At 35.0% G+C, this 20,077-nt stretch overlaps 1 protein-coding gene across 1 annotated transcript in view; it reads right to left on the reverse strand.

The window, feature by feature from the left end:
- The window catches only part of CFAP43 (cilia and flagella associated protein 43), a 45,077-nt gene that overhangs the window by 8,689 nt on the left and 16,311 nt on the right, over positions 1 to 20,077 (reverse strand). Inside the window, exons 10-30 of the mRNA XM_042863551.1 lie at positions 19,519 to 19,635; positions 18,361 to 18,441; positions 17,533 to 17,681; positions 16,382 to 16,485; positions 15,360 to 15,500; positions 13,202 to 13,371; positions 12,736 to 12,888; positions 12,186 to 12,316; positions 11,533 to 11,698; positions 10,922 to 11,032; positions 9,393 to 9,470; positions 8,626 to 8,751; positions 8,091 to 8,195; positions 7,270 to 7,386; positions 6,157 to 6,363; positions 4,014 to 4,220; positions 3,238 to 3,327; positions 2,417 to 2,494; positions 1,518 to 1,643; positions 413 to 532; positions 224 to 331 (exon numbers count right to left, since the gene is read on the reverse strand). Coding sequence (XP_042719485.1) covers positions 224 to 331; positions 413 to 532; positions 1,518 to 1,643; positions 2,417 to 2,494; positions 3,238 to 3,327; positions 4,014 to 4,220; positions 6,157 to 6,363; positions 7,270 to 7,386; positions 8,091 to 8,195; positions 8,626 to 8,751; positions 9,393 to 9,470; positions 10,922 to 11,032; positions 11,533 to 11,698; positions 12,186 to 12,316; positions 12,736 to 12,888; positions 13,202 to 13,371; positions 15,360 to 15,500; positions 16,382 to 16,485; positions 17,533 to 17,681; positions 18,361 to 18,441; positions 19,519 to 19,635 — 2,685 coding nt within the window. The remainder of the gene's footprint in view (positions 1 to 223; positions 332 to 412; positions 533 to 1,517; positions 1,644 to 2,416; positions 2,495 to 3,237; positions 3,328 to 4,013; positions 4,221 to 6,156; positions 6,364 to 7,269; positions 7,387 to 8,090; positions 8,196 to 8,625; positions 8,752 to 9,392; positions 9,471 to 10,921; positions 11,033 to 11,532; positions 11,699 to 12,185; positions 12,317 to 12,735; positions 12,889 to 13,201; positions 13,372 to 15,359; positions 15,501 to 16,381; positions 16,486 to 17,532; positions 17,682 to 18,360; positions 18,442 to 19,518; positions 19,636 to 20,077) is intronic.

The following is a 20,077-nucleotide window of genomic DNA, read 5'->3' on the forward strand; positions in this document are numbered from 1 at the left end:
ATGCAGCTTTACTAAAGAATGCCAGATGAACAAAGATAGCTATCTACTCAAAACCATACATGTTCATAATCCATGTCTTATGTCCATCTTAAGAAAGTGTCCACTGCTCTGAAAATTGTCAGAAAATCCTTCATAGCAAAATTGTGATTTGGAAAGAACAGTTTTCAGAAGAAATTGTACAGCAACTACATGTATTTCCTAAGCATTCCAAATAATAACTTACTTTCTCTTTCTGCTTCTTTACCAGGAAATGACAAAGTCCAGCTTTTCTACTGTCCAACTCCTCATCCAACATTAAAGAATAAATGAGATTGACAATTTTGAGTTCTTCCTGTGAAAAGATGGCAATAAAAATTAACAACGTTTCTGCTGCACAGAGGTATAGATGAAAAACTAATGTTCTCCTCCATACCTGATAGATAACCTTCTCTAAGTTCACTTTCTTTTCAAAAAGTTTGCACACATTCTTATCAAAGTTTTGTGTTGTTTCCTGGATGGAAGCTTCAAGTTCCTCCCATTCATTTTTCAGTGCCTGGGGAAGAGAAGGACAGAAGAAGAACAAATGTTTCATCTGTAAGAACAAACTCTGATACTGTATGCCGGGGGACACTAGAGAATGCATAGTATAGAACAGCACCTCTCCAATATAAAGGTTTTCTTTTCTTCTCATAAGTTTTTAAAGCCCTGAAGTGCTCCAGAGCCATCCAATATCACTAATGCATAAACAGTAAACAGAATAGCCCTATCTGAAATTAATCGAATCAGAGTATTGAAATATGTATTTTTTTAAATTTACCTTCAAAGTATGGCCATTTTTAAAAATTGTTTTCATTTTTTTAAAGAGTTAAAAAGATATTTTCCCTCCCTTTCATTGCAGCTGAGGTGTATAAGTTAATTATTTTTTTTTTTTAATCAAAATACAACTTTGTATTCCTCTTAATGACTCTAAACAGCTATTTTTTAGCTAAAAATGCTAAGATTCTGTATTTTACCTTATTTAAACAACAGCTACATTCTGGAAGTAGCATTTTGATGACTGTGGTAAAATTTATTTAAATCTGTCCTAACAATAATGAGAGCTGTCCAAGGGAATGAAGCTATTAATTTCCATCTTGAAAGGAAAGTACTGCCAGGCTACATAGGGTGTTTTTGTTTTTTGTTTTTGTTTGTTTGCTTTGTGAAATACCACTTCAAAGGTGAAATGACATTATTTGTGTATGGCATCACCAACTCCAGGAACGCAACATGAAAAAAAAGCATTTTAGGAATACTGGTATATTTGGAAATGAAAAGTATCTTTTGTCAACTATCATTAGTCCTGGTACATACAAGTTGTTATGAGTACAGACTGCCTTTTTACTGTTTAAGCTATAACTCGCTTAATACATCACATGATCTTTGTTATTCACTTGTTCTTCATTTGCTCTATTTATTAGTACCATTTTAGAAATAGATCCTGACAAAAATCAGAAACGTTGTTCATTAACACAACCACTCCTTCTCTCATTTTAATTTACCCTTCTATACTTTTCTTTTTCTTCATTCAGCTCTTTAACTTTTTCCTCGTATTTTCTGAATATTTTCTTTTCTTGATCATTCCATTCATCTTCAGGCTTGGATATAAAATAAGGTGGAGGAATATCCTGAAAGCATTAAAGAAAAATATGCTTCAGAAGCAGTATTAAGTCTCCTTCAGCACACACTAAGAAAGAATACACATCAATTTTAACCAAAGGTAGTATTGGTAGCTATGCTTCAAACCGTAAGTAACATGAATGTTCCATTTCTCTGGTCTGTTGCTTTTTGTGCATATATATGATTGAGTTCTTTACCAGTTACTTACAGGGATTTTCTAGTGGATCTTGTACAGTACAAGTATGGCATGCTCAAATATACTATTTGTCAGTACAAGATGTATGTTTTCTGTACACATTCCCAATTCCAACTGGACCTCTAAGAACAGTCCTAATTTTGTGAAAGAGATCAATCCTAGGAAGACAGCACAAGTCCGCCCTTTGTGTTTTCTGTGACACTCCTTCACAATCTTTCCTTCCTTTACAGATCTAATAACTTTCCTTGCTGAGTTAAATGGAACGTGGTAAGATTGCAGTCATGCATAATAGCCCATGAATAATAGTTCCCCTCAAAAAAAGCAGTTGTTACAGTGACAATACTAGATTACATTTTTACAATGTTCCACTGTGATAAAACAGGTGTTGATGACCAAATGCATGCAGCAGTCATGCATACTTGAGGCCACTATACGACCTCTTCTGGAATTTATCTAGGCATAACACAATTCTACAATTCTCTGAACTTCTTTTATTACTCAGAGTGGAAATACTTGCTGGTTGAAATTCACGTTTACTTAGAAATTAACAAGCTGTCTAAATGATGTGGCAGAAACACAGCTTACAATTTTCAAGATATCTTCCTGCGTGACTTCTAGAACTCCACCCATCATGTCATTGAGAGCACGCTGTCTTTCACTGTCCTGGGAAAAATGAAAAATATGTATATTTAAGGAATGCACAATAAGTGTATTAGCTGCAAGTTCTGGGAATTATAATAGTGCAGTTCACCTCTAGAACATAAATAGAATTTGAATGTGTCACTATTAATGCTCTTTGCAGGTGTGTATGAAATACACTAAAAGTGTCAGAATTTCTCCTGATGATAATATACCAAATAACTAAAACTGCAATTTTGGCAGCTTTAGAAATAGTACATATACATAGACGACTCCTGCCCAGTTGGCAGGCAAGGATGAAGGAAGCTGTAGTGCCACCATTTACTGTCCATCCTTTTGGGGGCTGAAACCATCTTAGGCTTTTCACAGATGTATTTTAAAGCCAGAGGAAAGCATTATGATCATATAGCAAACTCTGAAGAAAAGTCAGAATCTCAACCATGCCATACTAAGCCCAGAGCTCTTGACTAAACAGCAGCATACATTTAGAGATGTTTCCAGTCCCATGTCTCCCAATATGGTGCTTTGCATTGCTGCTAAGCAAATTTTTAATAACTGAAAGCATAATAACAAATCTTTTCTTCATCCAGCTGGTCTGCGTAACCTGAGAGTAAATGAAAATAAGCAGAAAAGGCCTATTTCATTATTACTTAGCATTTTTACATTTATACTCCTGTACTACATTGGTGGTGTATTCCAGTACAGTATTAAATAAGACAAATGAGTAACAGTGGCCTGTTCAGTACAACGGATGCTACTTTAAGTACCAGAGAAGCAAGGTGTCTTTCCATTTCAAGTCTGGCCAGCATTTCTGCTTTCTCTCTCTCTTGTGGAGTCAAGTATTTTTCAGCTTTAATCTGAAAGTAGGAGATCATGTCTTTATCAGAGTTCCAAACATTTTCTTTGAACATTATCATACATGGACAAAAACATTTGGAAAAACAGTGTAATAATTTTTAATATTCACATTTTTAAGTCCTGCTCTATGATAACATACATCAAGAACAAAACTGTTCTCTAGAACAGCTCCAAAAGCTATGAAATAGCATATTTTAGTTCCAAAAACACTAAAATATGAACTACGTCATTTTAGCTAATGTTAGTCATGTTTTGAGCAATTATTTATTCATATATAATCAGTTTTATGTAGAAGTACAACACTAACTGTGCTGAAGTGCCCAGAAGCTGAGCTCAGAGACTGAAGAAAAATCAGGGAAACTCTCACCTATACTTATATATTCCTGCCAGATTGGCTCAAATCTTTTAACCAAGAACGAGGATAAATTCTACCATCACTTATGACTGATTAAAAGCTTAATTCAGTATTTTGTTCACTTCATAGTGACTTATTAGGGGCTTTCTACTTTAAAATTTAGGAAAGGGAAGGCATGGGAAGGAAAGAAGAAGAGCCAGATGGGTGATTTTAAGTACACGGACACAATCTGTTTTAATGCTTTTCAGTACAAACAACAGCTAGAAATAAAAAGAATCAGATAACTGTTTTTGTGTAGGTGAATGTGAAAGTTTTTTTTTTTTCAGATACCTCTGAATCCTGAACAGTAAACACCTGGTCTGGTTTCTCATCACATGTAAGACCTGGCTCCCACACTTCCACTTGGAGGTCAAGTTGTCCCAAGATTTCTCGGATCCTTATGTTTCTTTCTTTAATTTGTGCTATCTCCTGCTCCTTTTGCTGAGCAACTATGTCAAATTCCTTATTAAAAGCAGTTTTCACTTTGTAAATGATGTCCTGAAAAAAAAAAAAAAAAAAGAAAAGAAAAAAAAAAGGAACAGCAATGCTGCACAGGTCCTACTCTTCCATAAATACTACTTTGGAATCATAGGTGTCTGTATTTGCATGTGTGACAGGGAAGCTTGTTAATTCTTCCTTGTTATAAGGGCAGAGTTGCAGAGTTCAAGCTTTGTTAAGTGGGCAAATTACTATTTTTTTTTTTTTTCCTAGAAACTTTTATTCCTTCTCTACTATGTATTTGCCATTTAACAAAGATTCTGAAAGAAACAGTGTTGCCAAAGCAAAATAAAAAAAAATTAGGCTGCCTTCTTGCCATTTTTTGCAGTCTTTGTCTGAAGGAAGGTGCTTCAAAGTAAAAAATCACACAATTCTAAAGACTGTAAAACACAGGTGAAGGAGCAGAAGTATACACTTTTCTGATTTTTAAGGATTGTAGCTTGTAATTTTGATATGTGTTGATGTGATTTTCTGCATGACATCTTTAAGTAAGTGATTTTTTAAGCATACATTCTTAATAGACAAATCCTTCCTTTACCCTAAGCAATTGAACTCAGCAAAGAAAAGTACAATATAAAGAAGGAAAATTGCGTGTCTCTCCTGCTGCATCAATTTACTAAACTGAAACAAAAAGAATTTCAGTCCTATCATCAAGCTTTATATTTTGAGTTGCTTAGATGTCTACAATTTCTATTACAATAAATGTGTGTTCAGGATATTTAATTGACTGCTAATACAGTGATGAGTTAGGATGTAATAAGGAAGGATGGCAGATAAGGTACAATGTTGAGAGGAGAAAAAAGGTTCTGCTCAATACCTAGCCAGCCATCTGTCACTCACCAAGCTCACTGAAGTGCTTCTACAATTAGAGATAAAATATGCATCCTGAAAGCCACACAGTAAAATCACCTTGTTAAATCCCAGCTTATATTCAAAAGATAAGTGTTCCATGTGTTTCTCCCTCAACTACTTCAAACATCAGTATATCTACCAGATTTCATATATTATAATGCATAATCACTAACGTCTGCTCGCATTAACAGCCTCAAAGAGCTCTAAGGAAGCAGGGCTTAATGCTAGTTTAACCATTTCTACCTTTGTAAATTATTATCACTAGAAAACAATTTTTTATCATGTTTATCACTAAAGGCACCGGGGCTAGGGTATAAGAAGTAGGCGAATCTCATGTTATGAATAATAAATAACAAACATTAAATGTTCCTAATGAAGGCTGGTAAGTTTGAAAAGAAATAAGATGCTTTAAGTATCCACCCCATCATCTTTAGATCAGCAGCATGTAATAGGTAAAGAGGACAAGTTTTAAGAGAGCACACTGAGATGTACAAGCTAGCTTCATCTATACAAACTCTTAACCTAGTGAACAACTACAAAGACCCTCAAATTGGATTACCAGTTTTGTACAAACATTTTTCTTCCAGACTTAAGCTGGCAAGTCCACACTAAGCTGAGTTGACACAATAGAAGGAATGGATGTCAGAGGCTTGAAAGTGGGCCCATGGAAGCCAAGTGCAAGGTGTTGCACTTGGGTTGGGACAATCCCAGATTTTACTCAGAGGATGGTAAAGCACAGAAAGAAGTTGCCCAGGTAAGTTGTGGATGCCTCATCCCTACAAGCATTCAAGGCAGATCATACAGAGCCCTGAGCACTGTGATATAGCAGGTGGCAACTCTGCCCATGTCAGAGGTATTGGAAATACATGGGTCTTAGCGTCCATTCCATCCTAAGCCATTCTATGAATCTATGAAATGATGAGCTTCTACTACATCATGAGCAATTACCAGCTTCCATGATCAGAGATCTATGCAACACTCCGTTGTGCAGTATAATTATGCCCAGAATCTAACAACGGCTGTGACCTCTATGTGGACCAACAGATATTACAGTGTCACTGCAGTAACACAAATTTATAGTCACCTTCAGTAATACTATCTGATTGACTTTCTGCTCCCTGGAGTGCAAGTCCAATTGGTGGTAAAGTATAGATGTGTCTGCACCATACTGAGAACTCAGACTTCCATCCAGGCAGCAAGATGCAGTATCACCAGCCATGACTTCTCCTGTATTCTCTTCTTCTTCAAATAATACAGCCTCAGATTTAGTCTCAAGAACTTTTTTCTGAACCTGAATATTACAAAAATAACACTGTTTTATTTTGCACACAATTCTGTGGTCGTTGCATAAAAATGTTCTAGAGGTCATATTCAGCAATTAAACCTTGCCCAGAAATCAAAATAAGTCATAATGATCATATCTAGAATACTTGGTCCCAGTTGTGGGGTTCTGCAGCACAAAGGCGTATTGGAGCAAATTCAGTGAAGAGCCACATACCCAATAAAGAATTTGAAGTACCAAGCATATGAGGAGAAACAGAGAGAGCTGGGATTATTAAGCCTCAAGAAGAAGATTCAGGGGAAACCTTACTGATGAGTATAAAAACCTGACAGTGGGGACCTAAGACAGAGCTGGACTTCTCTCAGTATCCACTGACAGGTTAAGGGAAAATGGTTGCACACCAAAAATATAGTAAACCTGATTTAAATACAAGAAAACATTTCTAAAGTAAGTGTTGTCAAACACGGAAACAAGTTGCCCATGAAGGTTATGAAAAACCATGTTTGGAGATACTCCAAACTTGAATGGACATGACCCAGAGCAAGTTGCTTGAAGCAGATGACTGCCAGAGGGCTCTTCCAAATTCAACTACTTCACAATTCTGTAATATTGATACATTTGTCCTGAGTAAAAACCACATTTCATCTTTCCATATCTTTTTATTTTTACTTGGACAATTTTTACAGCAAGAAACGTGTCCCTGTAAAGAACAATTAAAACGCCTGTTCAGAACATCCCGATTTGAAATGCTGCCCAGAGAGGTTGCATAGTCTTCAAAGGAGACATTCAAAACACCTGGACACCTCCCTGTGTAATCTACTCTAGGGATCCTGCTTGAGCAGAGAGGTTGGTCTAGATCTCCAGAGGTCCCCTTCTAACCCCTGCAATTCTGTGATTATATGAAGAGACTGTAACCTTAAGATTAGCTGCTTCAAACTTCCTTAAGTGCAGAACTTTCTCCAAAGTTCTCAGCTCTTCTTCATCACGTTTCTTCAGGGGATAATTCTTCACTTCACAAGCTATATGGAAACACTGCTCAAACGAAAACAAAACAAAAAAAAAAAACAAAGTAGAAAGGTCTTCATAAAGTATCCATTAATTAATTTGTTTAATACATGCATGCTAAACAGTTGCAATGACTTCTTAAAAATCTGGAATAAAATAACAGACATAGCAAAAAAAAAAGACAAAAATCACTTGCCTTTTTTGGTAGTGACAATGTTTGACTTAAATTTAAATTTTATTTTTTTCTTACCTCCCTTCAATAATTTATGGATACAGCCTCTTTATCCAAGGAATTCTACCAGAATTTAATTCTTGTAAAATGACTTGGTCTTCCACCACTGTTTTGATAATTCAGTATAATTAATGTCCCTCTGCTCAAAAGTGACAAAAATAGTGCTAAATTCTGCTGTTATCTTCTGCGTAGTAGAAGCCATACCAACTACACAGAGAAAAATAATATTTACTAAACCTTTAGCAAAACCGTACAAGAATATTCTTTGAGATCAAGGAATTAAGGAGTAATTTGCTTATCAGCGCTCTTATCAACCCTGGAAGATAAAATTAGCTAGGCTCAGAGAAAGAGATAATGAAAAATTTGCACAAGCCCCAGGAAGAAGTTCTTTCCCACACTACATGTAAACCAGACAGGTGTCATACAGCTATTTAGTTTGTCTCTCACCTAAAGGAATGAATAAACTAGTGCAGAAAATTAGGTAGAAACCAGAGGTTACCTTAACTGCCCGTCCTTTTACACACATGGAATCCCAGCACTCATGTTTGATGACATCCTGCAAGTAGCAATTAGCTAAGATCTCCATTTCAATCTTCTCCCTTATCTTTCAAGATGAAGAACATAGAATAACAAGATGTGGTGCAAAACAGGTGATTTGTATCAAGTTAGTGAAATAAACACATCAAAAGAATTACTAATACTTCATTACATTGGACCATCACAGCTACCTTTCCCAAAAAACTTGTATCACATGATACTGACAGGAATAATTTTAAAAACTTAAGCAATATTCCCAAGGACACAGTGTCAGAACTACAATTACTGGCATAGATCATATTCCAGTTGGCAGTGTCTGGATAAACATTTTTATCTACTTCAGTAAGTGATTTAAATACTCTTTTTTTTTCTTTCTACTCAGCAGTGAACAGCAATTTTAAGACTACTCTCTTTGCTCTTCAATTATTCCTTTTAATTTTCATTATTGGTTTTAAAACATTCCCCCACTGCACCCTGTCCCCACTCTTCTATCATACCCTGGCCACTTCTCTTTCAGCCTCTGCTTGTGCTCTTTCCTGCTCTTCCATATCCAGGTTGAATTCCTGCTGTCCCAGTTTCTCAATATCTGGCACCTGTTCATTTTCATGCATCATTTTCTGGATCTTATGTATAAAATAAGCATAAGAAAAAAATTAATTGAACGTGAATAGATGAGATGCTATTTTTAACTACAAAACTTACTATCAGAGAAAATGATTTTAGTTAAGTAATGCCTCATTTATTTCTGTGGAAACTAGAACAGATGCAAAGAGTTCTATCAGATACTTGTTGAGCAAATGCTCACAAAGCACTCTTTTTCAACACAGTCATCAATCACTACTAGAAAGAAGTAGATTTGGGAAACAGGTGGGAGGAATTGATCTTATCAGTATATATAAATACATTATAAACATAAATATAGACTTGTCAGTGGTATCTAGTGAGAGGACAAGAGACAATGGGCACAAATTGAAACACAAGAGGTTCTGAGCTTTTTTTTTTTTTTTTTTCCTATGAGGGTGGTGGAATACTGCAATGGGTTGCTGAGAGAGCTCACGGAGTCTCCATCCTTGGAGACAATTAAAATGTCTGGACTGTAACAGAGCACTGGAACTGGTAGCCATAAAATAAGTGGTCTTAAAAAGTAAAAATAAAAGAACAACAACAAATTGGTGGAAAACAGGTGATTTGTGTCAAGTTACTAAAATAAACACAACAAATCAAAAGAATTGGTAAGGAAGTCATCATCCTTTTAAAAACTCACAGTTTTATGCAGCTTCTTAATTCCCATTTGAATCTCTTTCTTCTGGTTGGCAAACCTTTCAGACTCTTCCTTAATGACCTAACATACAAATATATTGTTGAAAGACAAAAAAGAGAAGAAAAATAACATTGAAACAATCTAAAGGAACATTATCTGTACAGAAAAGAAAAAGCCAGAGGGAAATAAGTGAAACAGACATAATACTAATTCAGAGGATGTCTCTTAGAATTGCTCAAGAGAAAAACTGTACAACCAGGTTACATTGCAAACAACAGAGCTTAAAATACGTAAGAAGAAAGTAAGCACAAGTGAAATGATTACAGGCACATTGAACTGGGTAAAGCCTACTCCCAGAACTTGTTAGCTGTGGTACATTCCTTAGATTTTTCATTATCACTAAGCACTTTCAGTGGGATATATAAAAACTAAAGTAAATTAACACCTGCTACTTGTTCCCAAAGCAGAAAAATTTTGTTTGCTGCTACAGTGTTCTTTGATTCATCTCTTAGAGAAAATTACACAATTGCTCTCCAACTCTAGAATTTGCTTTCTAGAATAGTTTTACAGCTTTATGTAAGATGGTGGCTACTGATTGCATGAAACCGGAGTATGATTCTTACACTGAATGGAGCCCATCCTCTAAGTCAGATGCAAATTTCCTAAATCATTAACAAGCATCTTACACCAATCTAGGACCATTAAACTTTGCTTCTTATCACCTGTACCTGGAAAATAATTATACATGGAAGTTTTGTGGATGCACAGTCACATGGATCTGTCATGAAAAATTATAATGCAGAAACCAAAACATGAGTTGCAACATCTAAGAAGAAACAAGAATGCACACCTGGGAGTGGGATGGAGAAGACTCTACTTTCAGTGGCAGGTGCATTGATATCTGCCACTTGTGAAATTGTATCACAATTTGGGAGGTCATTTCTGAGATACAATCAGCCCCAAAAGTTGGACAAAACTCACTGCTCTGGTTCATGTCATAAACAACCTCCTAGAATCCATAAATTCATATTTCTGAATAAACAAAAAATCTATACTTAATACAGGCTCTCAAAGCATTTAATCCCCTCTCTACAAACTGATACTTCATGCATTTTTACTTTGGCTACATAACATCCTTACTTCACCCTTAACCTGAAATAAATCCCAGGGTTTTTTAGCAATTGATGTCATATTGTTGACTATAGTTTAATAGTGTTGTAGAATTTGTTGTTATGGCCCCTGACAAGAAGAGAACACCTTCCTGGTTTCTTGTACTGATCTTCTGTGCAACATTTTGACACTTTGGGAAGTAAATGTCTTCATAGGTTTCTAAAGGGAGAAAGTTTTCTATTTATCAAGTCTGCTCCATGGGTAGAAATGCTCCCTTGGTCTTTAAAGCTCCTGTTTTTCAGGTGTCTGCCTTAAAACACTTTAAAAATACCCTTATGTTTTTACAGACTACATTCATCTACAGCATATAATTCAGCACCTAAAATGGCTACTGGCTTTTGAAATCTTTGGTATGAAAATACCTTCTCTGTTTTCTGACATAACCAGGTCATTTCACTAGTACTGTCTGAATGCAAATTTCCAAGGTTTCCATCTTCTGTCACCGCTGCACTGGAAGGTTCAAGTGGTGACTTCTGGAAACAAAGATATAAAAATTCATCCCAAGTACTTAGATGGAAGGAAAGAGAACAAGAAATGAAAATGGATAAATAAATCACTTACATTGGAAGGAACCACCACCAAATTCCAGAGGGTATTAATATATTCGTTTCCTAGATTTGATCTTGCAAATCTATGCTATTATGCAAAGACTTTTGACTACAATTGAATGACTGTACTAAACTCTGAAATAAAGCAGGGCAGTGATTACAACAGAAGAATATACAACAAACAACCCACAGTGTATAGCAGTAATATTACACTGTGAATGACAACTTCATATGAGGAAAACAACAAATTAAAGCAAAGACATGAAAGTTGTCTTTCAATGAACTTTAATTTTCTTGGTAATACTGTTCCATGAATTAATAATTAACCATAGCCAACCTGCCATGGGTATTCTTCTACTAACATAAAAAGATAAACTTTAGGATAATTACTATATGTTTTCTTCTCACCAAAATTAAGAAAATACCTCAGATTTCTCTTCTGGAACCAATTCCGATGTGGATTCTGACTCAATCTGCCATCCTGCCATACATCTTAAAACAGCATTTTCATCCGAAATAGACTTGTTCAATATAGTAAGAAGAGATTGCCAGTGCAAATCAGCTTCCTTAACTTCAATTTCCTTTATCTTCCTATTAAATAATAAAGGAATTGATATATTTTTTGTGAAATTTTATTATGAAAACTGAGGAATTTTAAAATGTTCTCTGTAACACATCTATTAAGTTTTTTTAAACACGCCTATACAGTGTTTTTACTTACGATTCAATGCTGTTGGTGTTCAAGAATTAAATGAAGTTTCTACAGAATTAGAAATTTTCAGATGGCTTATTTGAAAGTGACAAGAAGCCCACCATCCGTAATATGTGTATTTATCAGAAGATACTCACATCTTGTACTGCAACCACACTCAAATTGCAAGATGTTCTCCACAATGTCATGAATTGCAGAGACCTCTACAGTTGAAAGGAGTGACTTTTGTACCAAACAACTCAATCCAGTTCTCCTTATTTTGAGACTAACCAAAACAAAGTTCAGAATCACAAGTAGATGCAAAAACTAGTCTGCCCAGATCCCAGAATTTATACCATCAATCTTATTCTGCCACTTTATACATACTTCCATTTCAGACACACCAGGGCACCGTCACTTTCACCGCTGACCAGGATGAATTTGCCATCTGGTGAAAATACCACAGATCTGATTCCCCCTCCTTCATATGAGTGACAATAGTTTTGAACAAGTAGCTCCTAGAAAAGTCAGAAACAGTTCATCAAATATAACTTCTTAATGGATAATGGCTCTAAATTATACTGCTTTATTTTTAGATAAAGGTCTATCTGAAGTGTCAATATGAAGTATATAAAATACTAGAGTTCACAAGTTTATAATTTTTGACTAGAGATAAGAACAATTTTTGTATATGGATTTTGTTGGAGATGAAGATCAGTAAACTCATGTTTAAACCCAAAAACTTACTGGAGAAGAAAATTAATAGATGTGATCATATTCACATTCATTATAAAAACAATTGCTGAGTCAATTCGTGTTCAACAGAAGTTTTTTTCTGAAACACCTTTATATATAAGTGAAAAAGAGTTTACTATGAAATAAAGTAGCTCTCACAGGTCTTTCAGGTGAAAAGCAAACGAAGCCTGTGCACACCTACCATGGTAGAAGTATCATAGATGAACAAAACACCATCCTTTGCGGCTGAAGCCAGCCATCGGCTGTTGGGTGACAAACAGATGAATCCTGATCCAAACTGATTGGTAGGAATTACTTTTTCTGATAAAAATACTGGTGGATCTTCCAAAATGCTCTGTCAACCAAACAATATTAGCAGCAGTTAGAATAATTGACATATCCATGCCATTTTGAGGAGACTAACAATAGCTGTGGGTTGTCTACCACATGCCTGCAAGCTGCATGAGTTTTACGTACAAGAGTTTGGCTTTTTCTTTCATAAAACAAAGATCTTTGTTATGCCAGGCTTCTGATATTTAAGGTGGAGTAGATGCTTTAAGTGTGGAGAAGTTTTTTTAGCTAATGCCCTATCATATATTCACTTCACATATGAGCTTTCTTAGCAGGTACTTCACCATGACAAAGTAAAACAACTTTCGGGAATTTACCTGTTTAGAGAGATTGTATTTACAGATGAAAGCTGCACAGGTACAATAGCCATAAACAATGTTATCCTTCAGTCTGACTGCTGAACTCAGAGGGTACTCCAGATCATATTGCTCCTTTTTAATGGCACTAGCATTTAGCATTCCTTGATCGTTAGCACACTTATCAATTCCTAAAAGATTGATAAAATAAAGAGGAAGAGACATCACCACCACTACCGTAAATCAATCAGTCTCAGCAAAGAGTAAGCATGAATTGTTTTCAAGGAGACTGAGTTAAAATTTGTAGCTTCAAACACTAACTGTGCAAATATAGCACACTGCAGTGATGTACCAAGAGAGCTGTATTAGTTGTGAATAAGTACTATCAGCAGTTCAGCCACAGTGAGTAAAAATTTGTCTGATTTAACCAGTTTCTTAGGTATTACATGAGCAGTGCAAATTAGTTTGCACGGAGGCTCAAATCACTGCTTTCAAAAGGGCATTTTATTCTTCTTGATTGTTTAATTTGAGCTTTCAAGAGACATTTGACATTAAGACTGATGCAAAAAATGTAGATTCTCAGCAACTTTAAAAATCATACTCCAATTTAATTGACTATGGTTAGGTTAAAAACTAATGTTGTATATTTAGAGAAAACACTATCATTGAGGATTACTTCTAAGAAAGATTGTGAGTTGTAAGCCCTCTTCAAAATTACTTGTAAATAACTAGACAGAATAATTAATATATAGTATATATTATAATATATACTATAGTAAAAATATAGTAAATATCTAACAGAATAATTGGTATCAGGCTTAGAGCTCATTTTTCTCCACAAAAGGCTTTGCTAGTCACCAGTAGCATCTAATGTAAATGATACAGGAGTAGAATGATGTAAATAATGGGTTTGCACTACTCTTTCTCTGTAACATGACGGGGACATGAATGAAACCTCGAGCAGTATTGCTCACTTGGAAATTCAAGGATGGAAGAGACGTAAAAGTGGAACTTCACAATGTCACTGACAACCACTGTTAGTGCACTATGCTGCACTGGCTGTGTGATGAGGACACCATGTGCAACACTGACCTACTCTGTGCCTTATTTAAGTTAAAGCATTTAAGTCCTTCCACAGCTACTAATTTAGTTTTACATCTGATTCCAGGAAGCGCCCCAAATCAATGCATTCCTAGAATATTACAAGTTCTATGATCACTTACAGCAGTTGAGTCCATTTTGTGTCTATTTGCTTTTCAAAAAAAAGACTCATTTTAAAGTGTTATAACAGCACAGATGTGCACAGAAAAATTACTGACATTGTACAGTTGAAAATTGAACATATAAAACCAAGCACAACCATTTGAAAATTTAGTGTGGAATATCCAATTTAGTGAAACACAAAACAGGTTCCCTTCACTTCATTCCCCATATTATATTTGTAATGAATCTAAAGTTAGATATTCTAACTTTAATATCTCAATATGCACATTGCACACTGCAGATACACAGCCCAGATTTTTAGCAGATGAATTGAAGTGCACCATTCTTAATTCTCTTTATTTCTTCCCTTTTCATCACTGTGCAGAGCTTCTCATGGAATGTTTCTCTGTAACATTCCTTACTGGGTTTACAAGTTAATATTTTATAAATACAGTGGAATTTCTGCCTGGTGCTTCTATATAGAAAAATTGTAAGAACAGAATAATTATTTTTTGAGAAATATTGACCTTTAACATGTTCTTAACAAACTAATATATATCTGTTACAATTCCATGAAGAGGCTGGTGGGATAGATTCCACTTTAATATACTTAGTCTGCATGTAGGTAATGACAAGCACAAGGTCTCTTAGTGGTTGACTTTGGGAATTTCCACATGATAGTAATAATAACAACAATAACAATAGTGGTAGTAGTAAAGTGGTTGCTTTGTGATTCTACATGTAAGATACTTCCCTCCTTCTTTCCCTGCATTTTGCTCAAAATATCACAGTATTTTTACTGAAACAATTCAGCTGACTTTAAGTCTCCAGGCAGCCATAAGAGAAGTGGTGGTGCAGAAGAATGTACAGATGAGATGAAGGAAGAGATTAAGACTGCAAGTATTTTGGGTAATGAAAGGCAATAATCTATTCTAGTCTTATAAAAGCATCACAAAATATATATTTCAGTTCATACCTTCCATGAGTGTTGATGACAGGCAAAAAATTTCCAGCCTTGTTTGTTGGATCTCTGCCACATTCAGAAGCACCATCACTTCAGCTACATTGTTCTTGAAGTCAGAAACTACTGAAAGACTCAGCACCTCACCTGCCAACACTGAAATACCAGCAAATTACTACATCATGGTAACATTATTTTTACTGAGATATTACATGAAACAAAATGGAGACCCCTTTTCAGAATATAGCTCTGCACAACAAGACTGTTTCAAATTTGCATTAAGATGTCAGAGAAGCCACAACTTGATATCAGAAGTACTGATGAGCACTTAAGTGCTTTGGTTACGCTGAACATTTAAATCTCAGTTTACATCTAGCTTGAGTTTCAGCAAGTTTGAGGCAATTTGCTGATAAACCACCAAATAAAGCAAAGAAATGTCTGGTTCTAAGAAATTACCCAGAAAATGAGAACATTATCAGGCATATTTAGATTACCTAAGGAGATGTAATTCTAAATACAGTTTAACATATGAACTTTCCAAGTATTATCCTAGAAGTCAAACCTATTAAGATCATAAAATAATGTCTGTTGGAATTAATTTGACAATCTATATGCACAGATATGAGTTGTAAGTATGTTGCCGGAATTGAGAGACTACCTATAGATTTACAGAACAATTTTTGTTGCAAGTTAAAATTTCATCATTTTTAACTATTCAGTTTCAACCACCAAACTGAACAATTCCAGCAGTCCCCACGAGAAAGAGGTCAGTAGTGGGCATTTCTAACAAGAAATTGCACTCAGACATCATGACCTATCAATAATTAGTGTAATTCCTCACACTGTCAGCCAAAGAGATCTTAACAGATTTATCAGCACATAATTCGTTTTGAAAATTGATAGGAAAAATATTTTTATAATTAGTCCTCCTTAAATTTAAGTAGTTGAAGGAGGGTGGCTTAATCTGACATGCAAGTATATTTAAAACACAACAAATAGTGAAAACACAACGTAATTAATGTTGTTTCATGTATTACCTACATATCCAAGAACTTGGAATAATTTTGAAGGCCGAGCATCTAGAATAAAGATATATCCTTCCACAGCTCTAATGATGAGGAATTGGCCACTCTGATCATAACTAAGGAAAACAAAAAACCAAGTACAAATCCAGTTTTGAATGTTATGCTCCAAAAACAGTTCCATACAGTCAATAAAGGGGTAACATTTTGTTCGCAATTCCATCCTCATAGCTGCTGACTTCCTTGAGGGCATAAACACAACTGAAATTTCAGTTTCTAGTTTCACAGAGTCAGAGCCAGTGCTACAAGTGCACTAATTGAGCACGTGTTTGATTGAAAGCTAAGAGGACCCAAGGTAGTCTATTTTATCAACTTTCTCTGAAGTTCAATTATTTCAAATAAAACCACTGGACACATTTTCATATTATTTTGATTATATTTGCATTGATTTCCCTTTAGTAAGTTGCTTTCTGTATCTATTTCTGGTGTTTTACATTAGGTAAATGTGAAAAGAGATTCCATCTGACTCCCTAAACAACAAGCAGATTTATATTAATGTTTAGCAGCTCAAATCCATTTTGTTGTGGGTTTTTTTTTTTTTTTTTTTTTTTTTTTTTTTTTTAAGACAGAATGAAAATACTCTCACATATATTGATTATTGAAAAACAACAGCAATAAAGAGTAAGACTATTAGGTCACAAAAGATACTTACAGGAGGATTGATAAATTCAAGAACTGTGAGCAAATGAATTATTAATAATTGTAACAAAAGGAACTACCATGTAAGAAAGGATGACTCAAAGGCTTAAAGTTAACTTCACAAAACCTTGAATTTTTATTCATTGAGAAATCACCCTCTGAGTCCAGATAGATGACATTGCACATAATTACTCCATACAGTGATCTGTCAGAAAGGATCTCATGCATCAACGTATTCAGTGCTCCCTTAACTTTCCTTAAAAATACAATATCATATTTTATCATCTAAATCCTGGTACTAGTACTCTTGTAAGTAATTCAGAAAAAAAAAAAGTATTGCTGAAACAAATATTTAAACTGTTAAAATACTTCGACATTTTTAGAACAAAAACTTCAAAAATTGTGTTCAACTGCATTATTCAAGCAATAATTTGACACCATTCCTGCCCCTGTTACTGCATACTTACTGCAAAGATAGTACTGGAAATCTGGAAAGAAAAATTCTGTGAACAACCCGTGGAGCTTCAACTTTGGTAATGTCAATAAAATAGATTTGACCCCCTTTTGTTCCTACAGCAACACTGTTTGAAGAGGGACAGCAAGCCATAGCCGTTGCCTAATTGAGAAATAACAGATACTTCAAAGCTCCATATCATGTTGTAGGACATTATGCTATAAGTTAGTATGCAACTTCTTTTAGTATTTACAACTCTCTAAAATTCAGAGAATAAAATCAATGTGATTTACCTCTAACTCTACATTATTAGAAAGCAGGATTTTAACAGACATCATAAGCACTTCTCCTCATGCTCTATATCTACTTATCTAAATATAATTATCTATTTCACAAAAAAAAAATCCACAGGATTTTTCCGTACTTGAATACATCTTAAGATGGGACAAAATATTATCAGTTTGAAATCAACCCATTTCTTAAAGTTTCTTACTTAGATCAGTCAAGACAGTTTTCATGCACTTGAAAAATTTCCTGTCAATTTTGACATACATTCAAAGTACAAATTTAGTAAAGTAATACCACACAAATTATTTACAAATGAATTCTTTAAAACAGAACACCAGGACATCAGGCTGAAATGCCTTTTCTGCTCTGAGTTAAATTTGTGTTTAGTTCAAGGAAATCTTCTGAAATATAAAATCCCTCATTTGTTATTGAAAGATTCTATTTAGCTTTTCTCAAAATCGGCTGATCTGATATTGAGCATTGTATAAAACAAAAATATTGAAATGAAAATTTTAAGTATTTCTTACAACATAAGCTTCTAGTTAGTGTGTACCTCAATATCAAGGTTTAGCACGCTGAGGCAAGTCCCATTTTCCAGAAGCCAAACTTTTACTTCACCTGAAATTGTAACAGACTTGAAGAGACAAAAAACATAATCAGAGGAGGGTGGAATAACCACATTATCTGGAAGTAGCTATTGATTTTCTATAGGATATAAATTTAGCTACTGTCTCAGTGTAGCAGAGCAGGAGTTCCTAGTTTCAGTTGGAATTATTTGGCTTCTACTTTAAGTACAGCTGCTGCGAGAGCAAAGAAAATATTTAATATTTTTTGTGAATTGCTGCAAGTGTAGGAATGGCCTTTAAGCAGCAAGAGACAACGCAGGGCAAAATGGATCAATATCAGCACTCTCAACATTCTGTCAGCAGTTAAAAAAAAAAACAACCAACTCTTGGAATTTTCTTCACACAGGAAAGTCCCAAAGAAGAGGTCTCCACTTTCTCACATGAAAAAAAAAAAAAACAAAACCAATTACGGTTGATCTGCTTGTATACAGACAATTTCATAGTTTCACAGAAAAGTATTGCCAGAGGCCAATCAATCCTCACTGTACTTATTCTGAAGCAAATAAAATGCATCATTGCTGTGCTAGCAAAGAAACAGATTCAATAAACTGAAGACTCCAATGTTCTTACACCACCCACACAAAGAATTCATGGCCAGGGGACAAATCAGACTTACTAAAATATATGTCTTACAGGAATCAAAGACAGCATGAAAACAAGGAGTTTTTCAGAATTGACAGACCAATTAGTAAGGTCTTCTTTGTCTCTGGACCCAGGGTAGGCAACTCTTTCTGTTCCAGTTTATGCTGAGGGCTGAAAGGATCAGTAGGAAACTCCTTGTTTTAAAATCTATTCTCTAAATTGAATTCAAGACAAACTGTGATTGACAGAAATCAACAGCAGAAACAGTATGACATTTTAGCAATCTGCATCCACCCTACACTCAAAGGAAATTTCTTTTATACTTTTTTATAGGCCATACCTGACTGGACCCCATTTACTTCTTTTAATAGGTATTTATACCACTGAAGCAAAAATCAATCCAGACCCAGCCTCCATAAGGCTGTTGGTTTTGCACCTTAGCATATATATTGGTTCCCTAAAAAACCTCACCATCAGATACACAAAAAAAAGCCTTTTCTTACCACACAGTACTTGTCCCCCGGGGTAAGGAAATCGGCAGCCAGTAAATAACTGCTGAATGCATTCAGGAGTTTGACAGCTTCTCCACTGCGGGCAGGTTCGTAAGAATAGATTGTCCCCTGACAAATAAAAAGTACTGATCCATCACAGCGCTATGAAACATCTCAATAAAAGCTTTCAAACACTTCAGCAAAAATATCCATTTTCCTTAACTTAATTCTTTAGAGGTTTTTATTTCTTTCTAAACTTAGTTTAAAACTGCCCAGTAGAATTCACATGAGTTTTACAGATTTTATTAACCTATATTTGCTGAGGATCATTTGATAGTTATTCAGCTAGTCAGATTTTCTAAATATTTCTCTTTTCAAAATTTCTTTAATGAAATGATTTTAAACACCCCATTCTGTCTTACTACAAGAATCAACTGTACTTTATAATCAACCATCTGTAGAAGACAGTTCTATGCTTCATTAAAATCCTTCCAATCTTTTGTTAGAAACACTGCACCGACTGAGTTTACTGTTGGTATAAATTGCTTTACTTGTGGGATAGCATTATGGA

Source organism: Lagopus leucura, unplaced genomic scaffold, assembly GCF_019238085.1.
Source record: "Lagopus leucura isolate 7727_CA_CO unplaced genomic scaffold, USGS_WTPT01 Super-Scaffold_741, whole genome shotgun sequence".
In the NCBI taxonomy this organism is placed as follows: domain Eukaryota; kingdom Metazoa; phylum Chordata; class Aves; order Galliformes; family Phasianidae; genus Lagopus; species Lagopus leucura.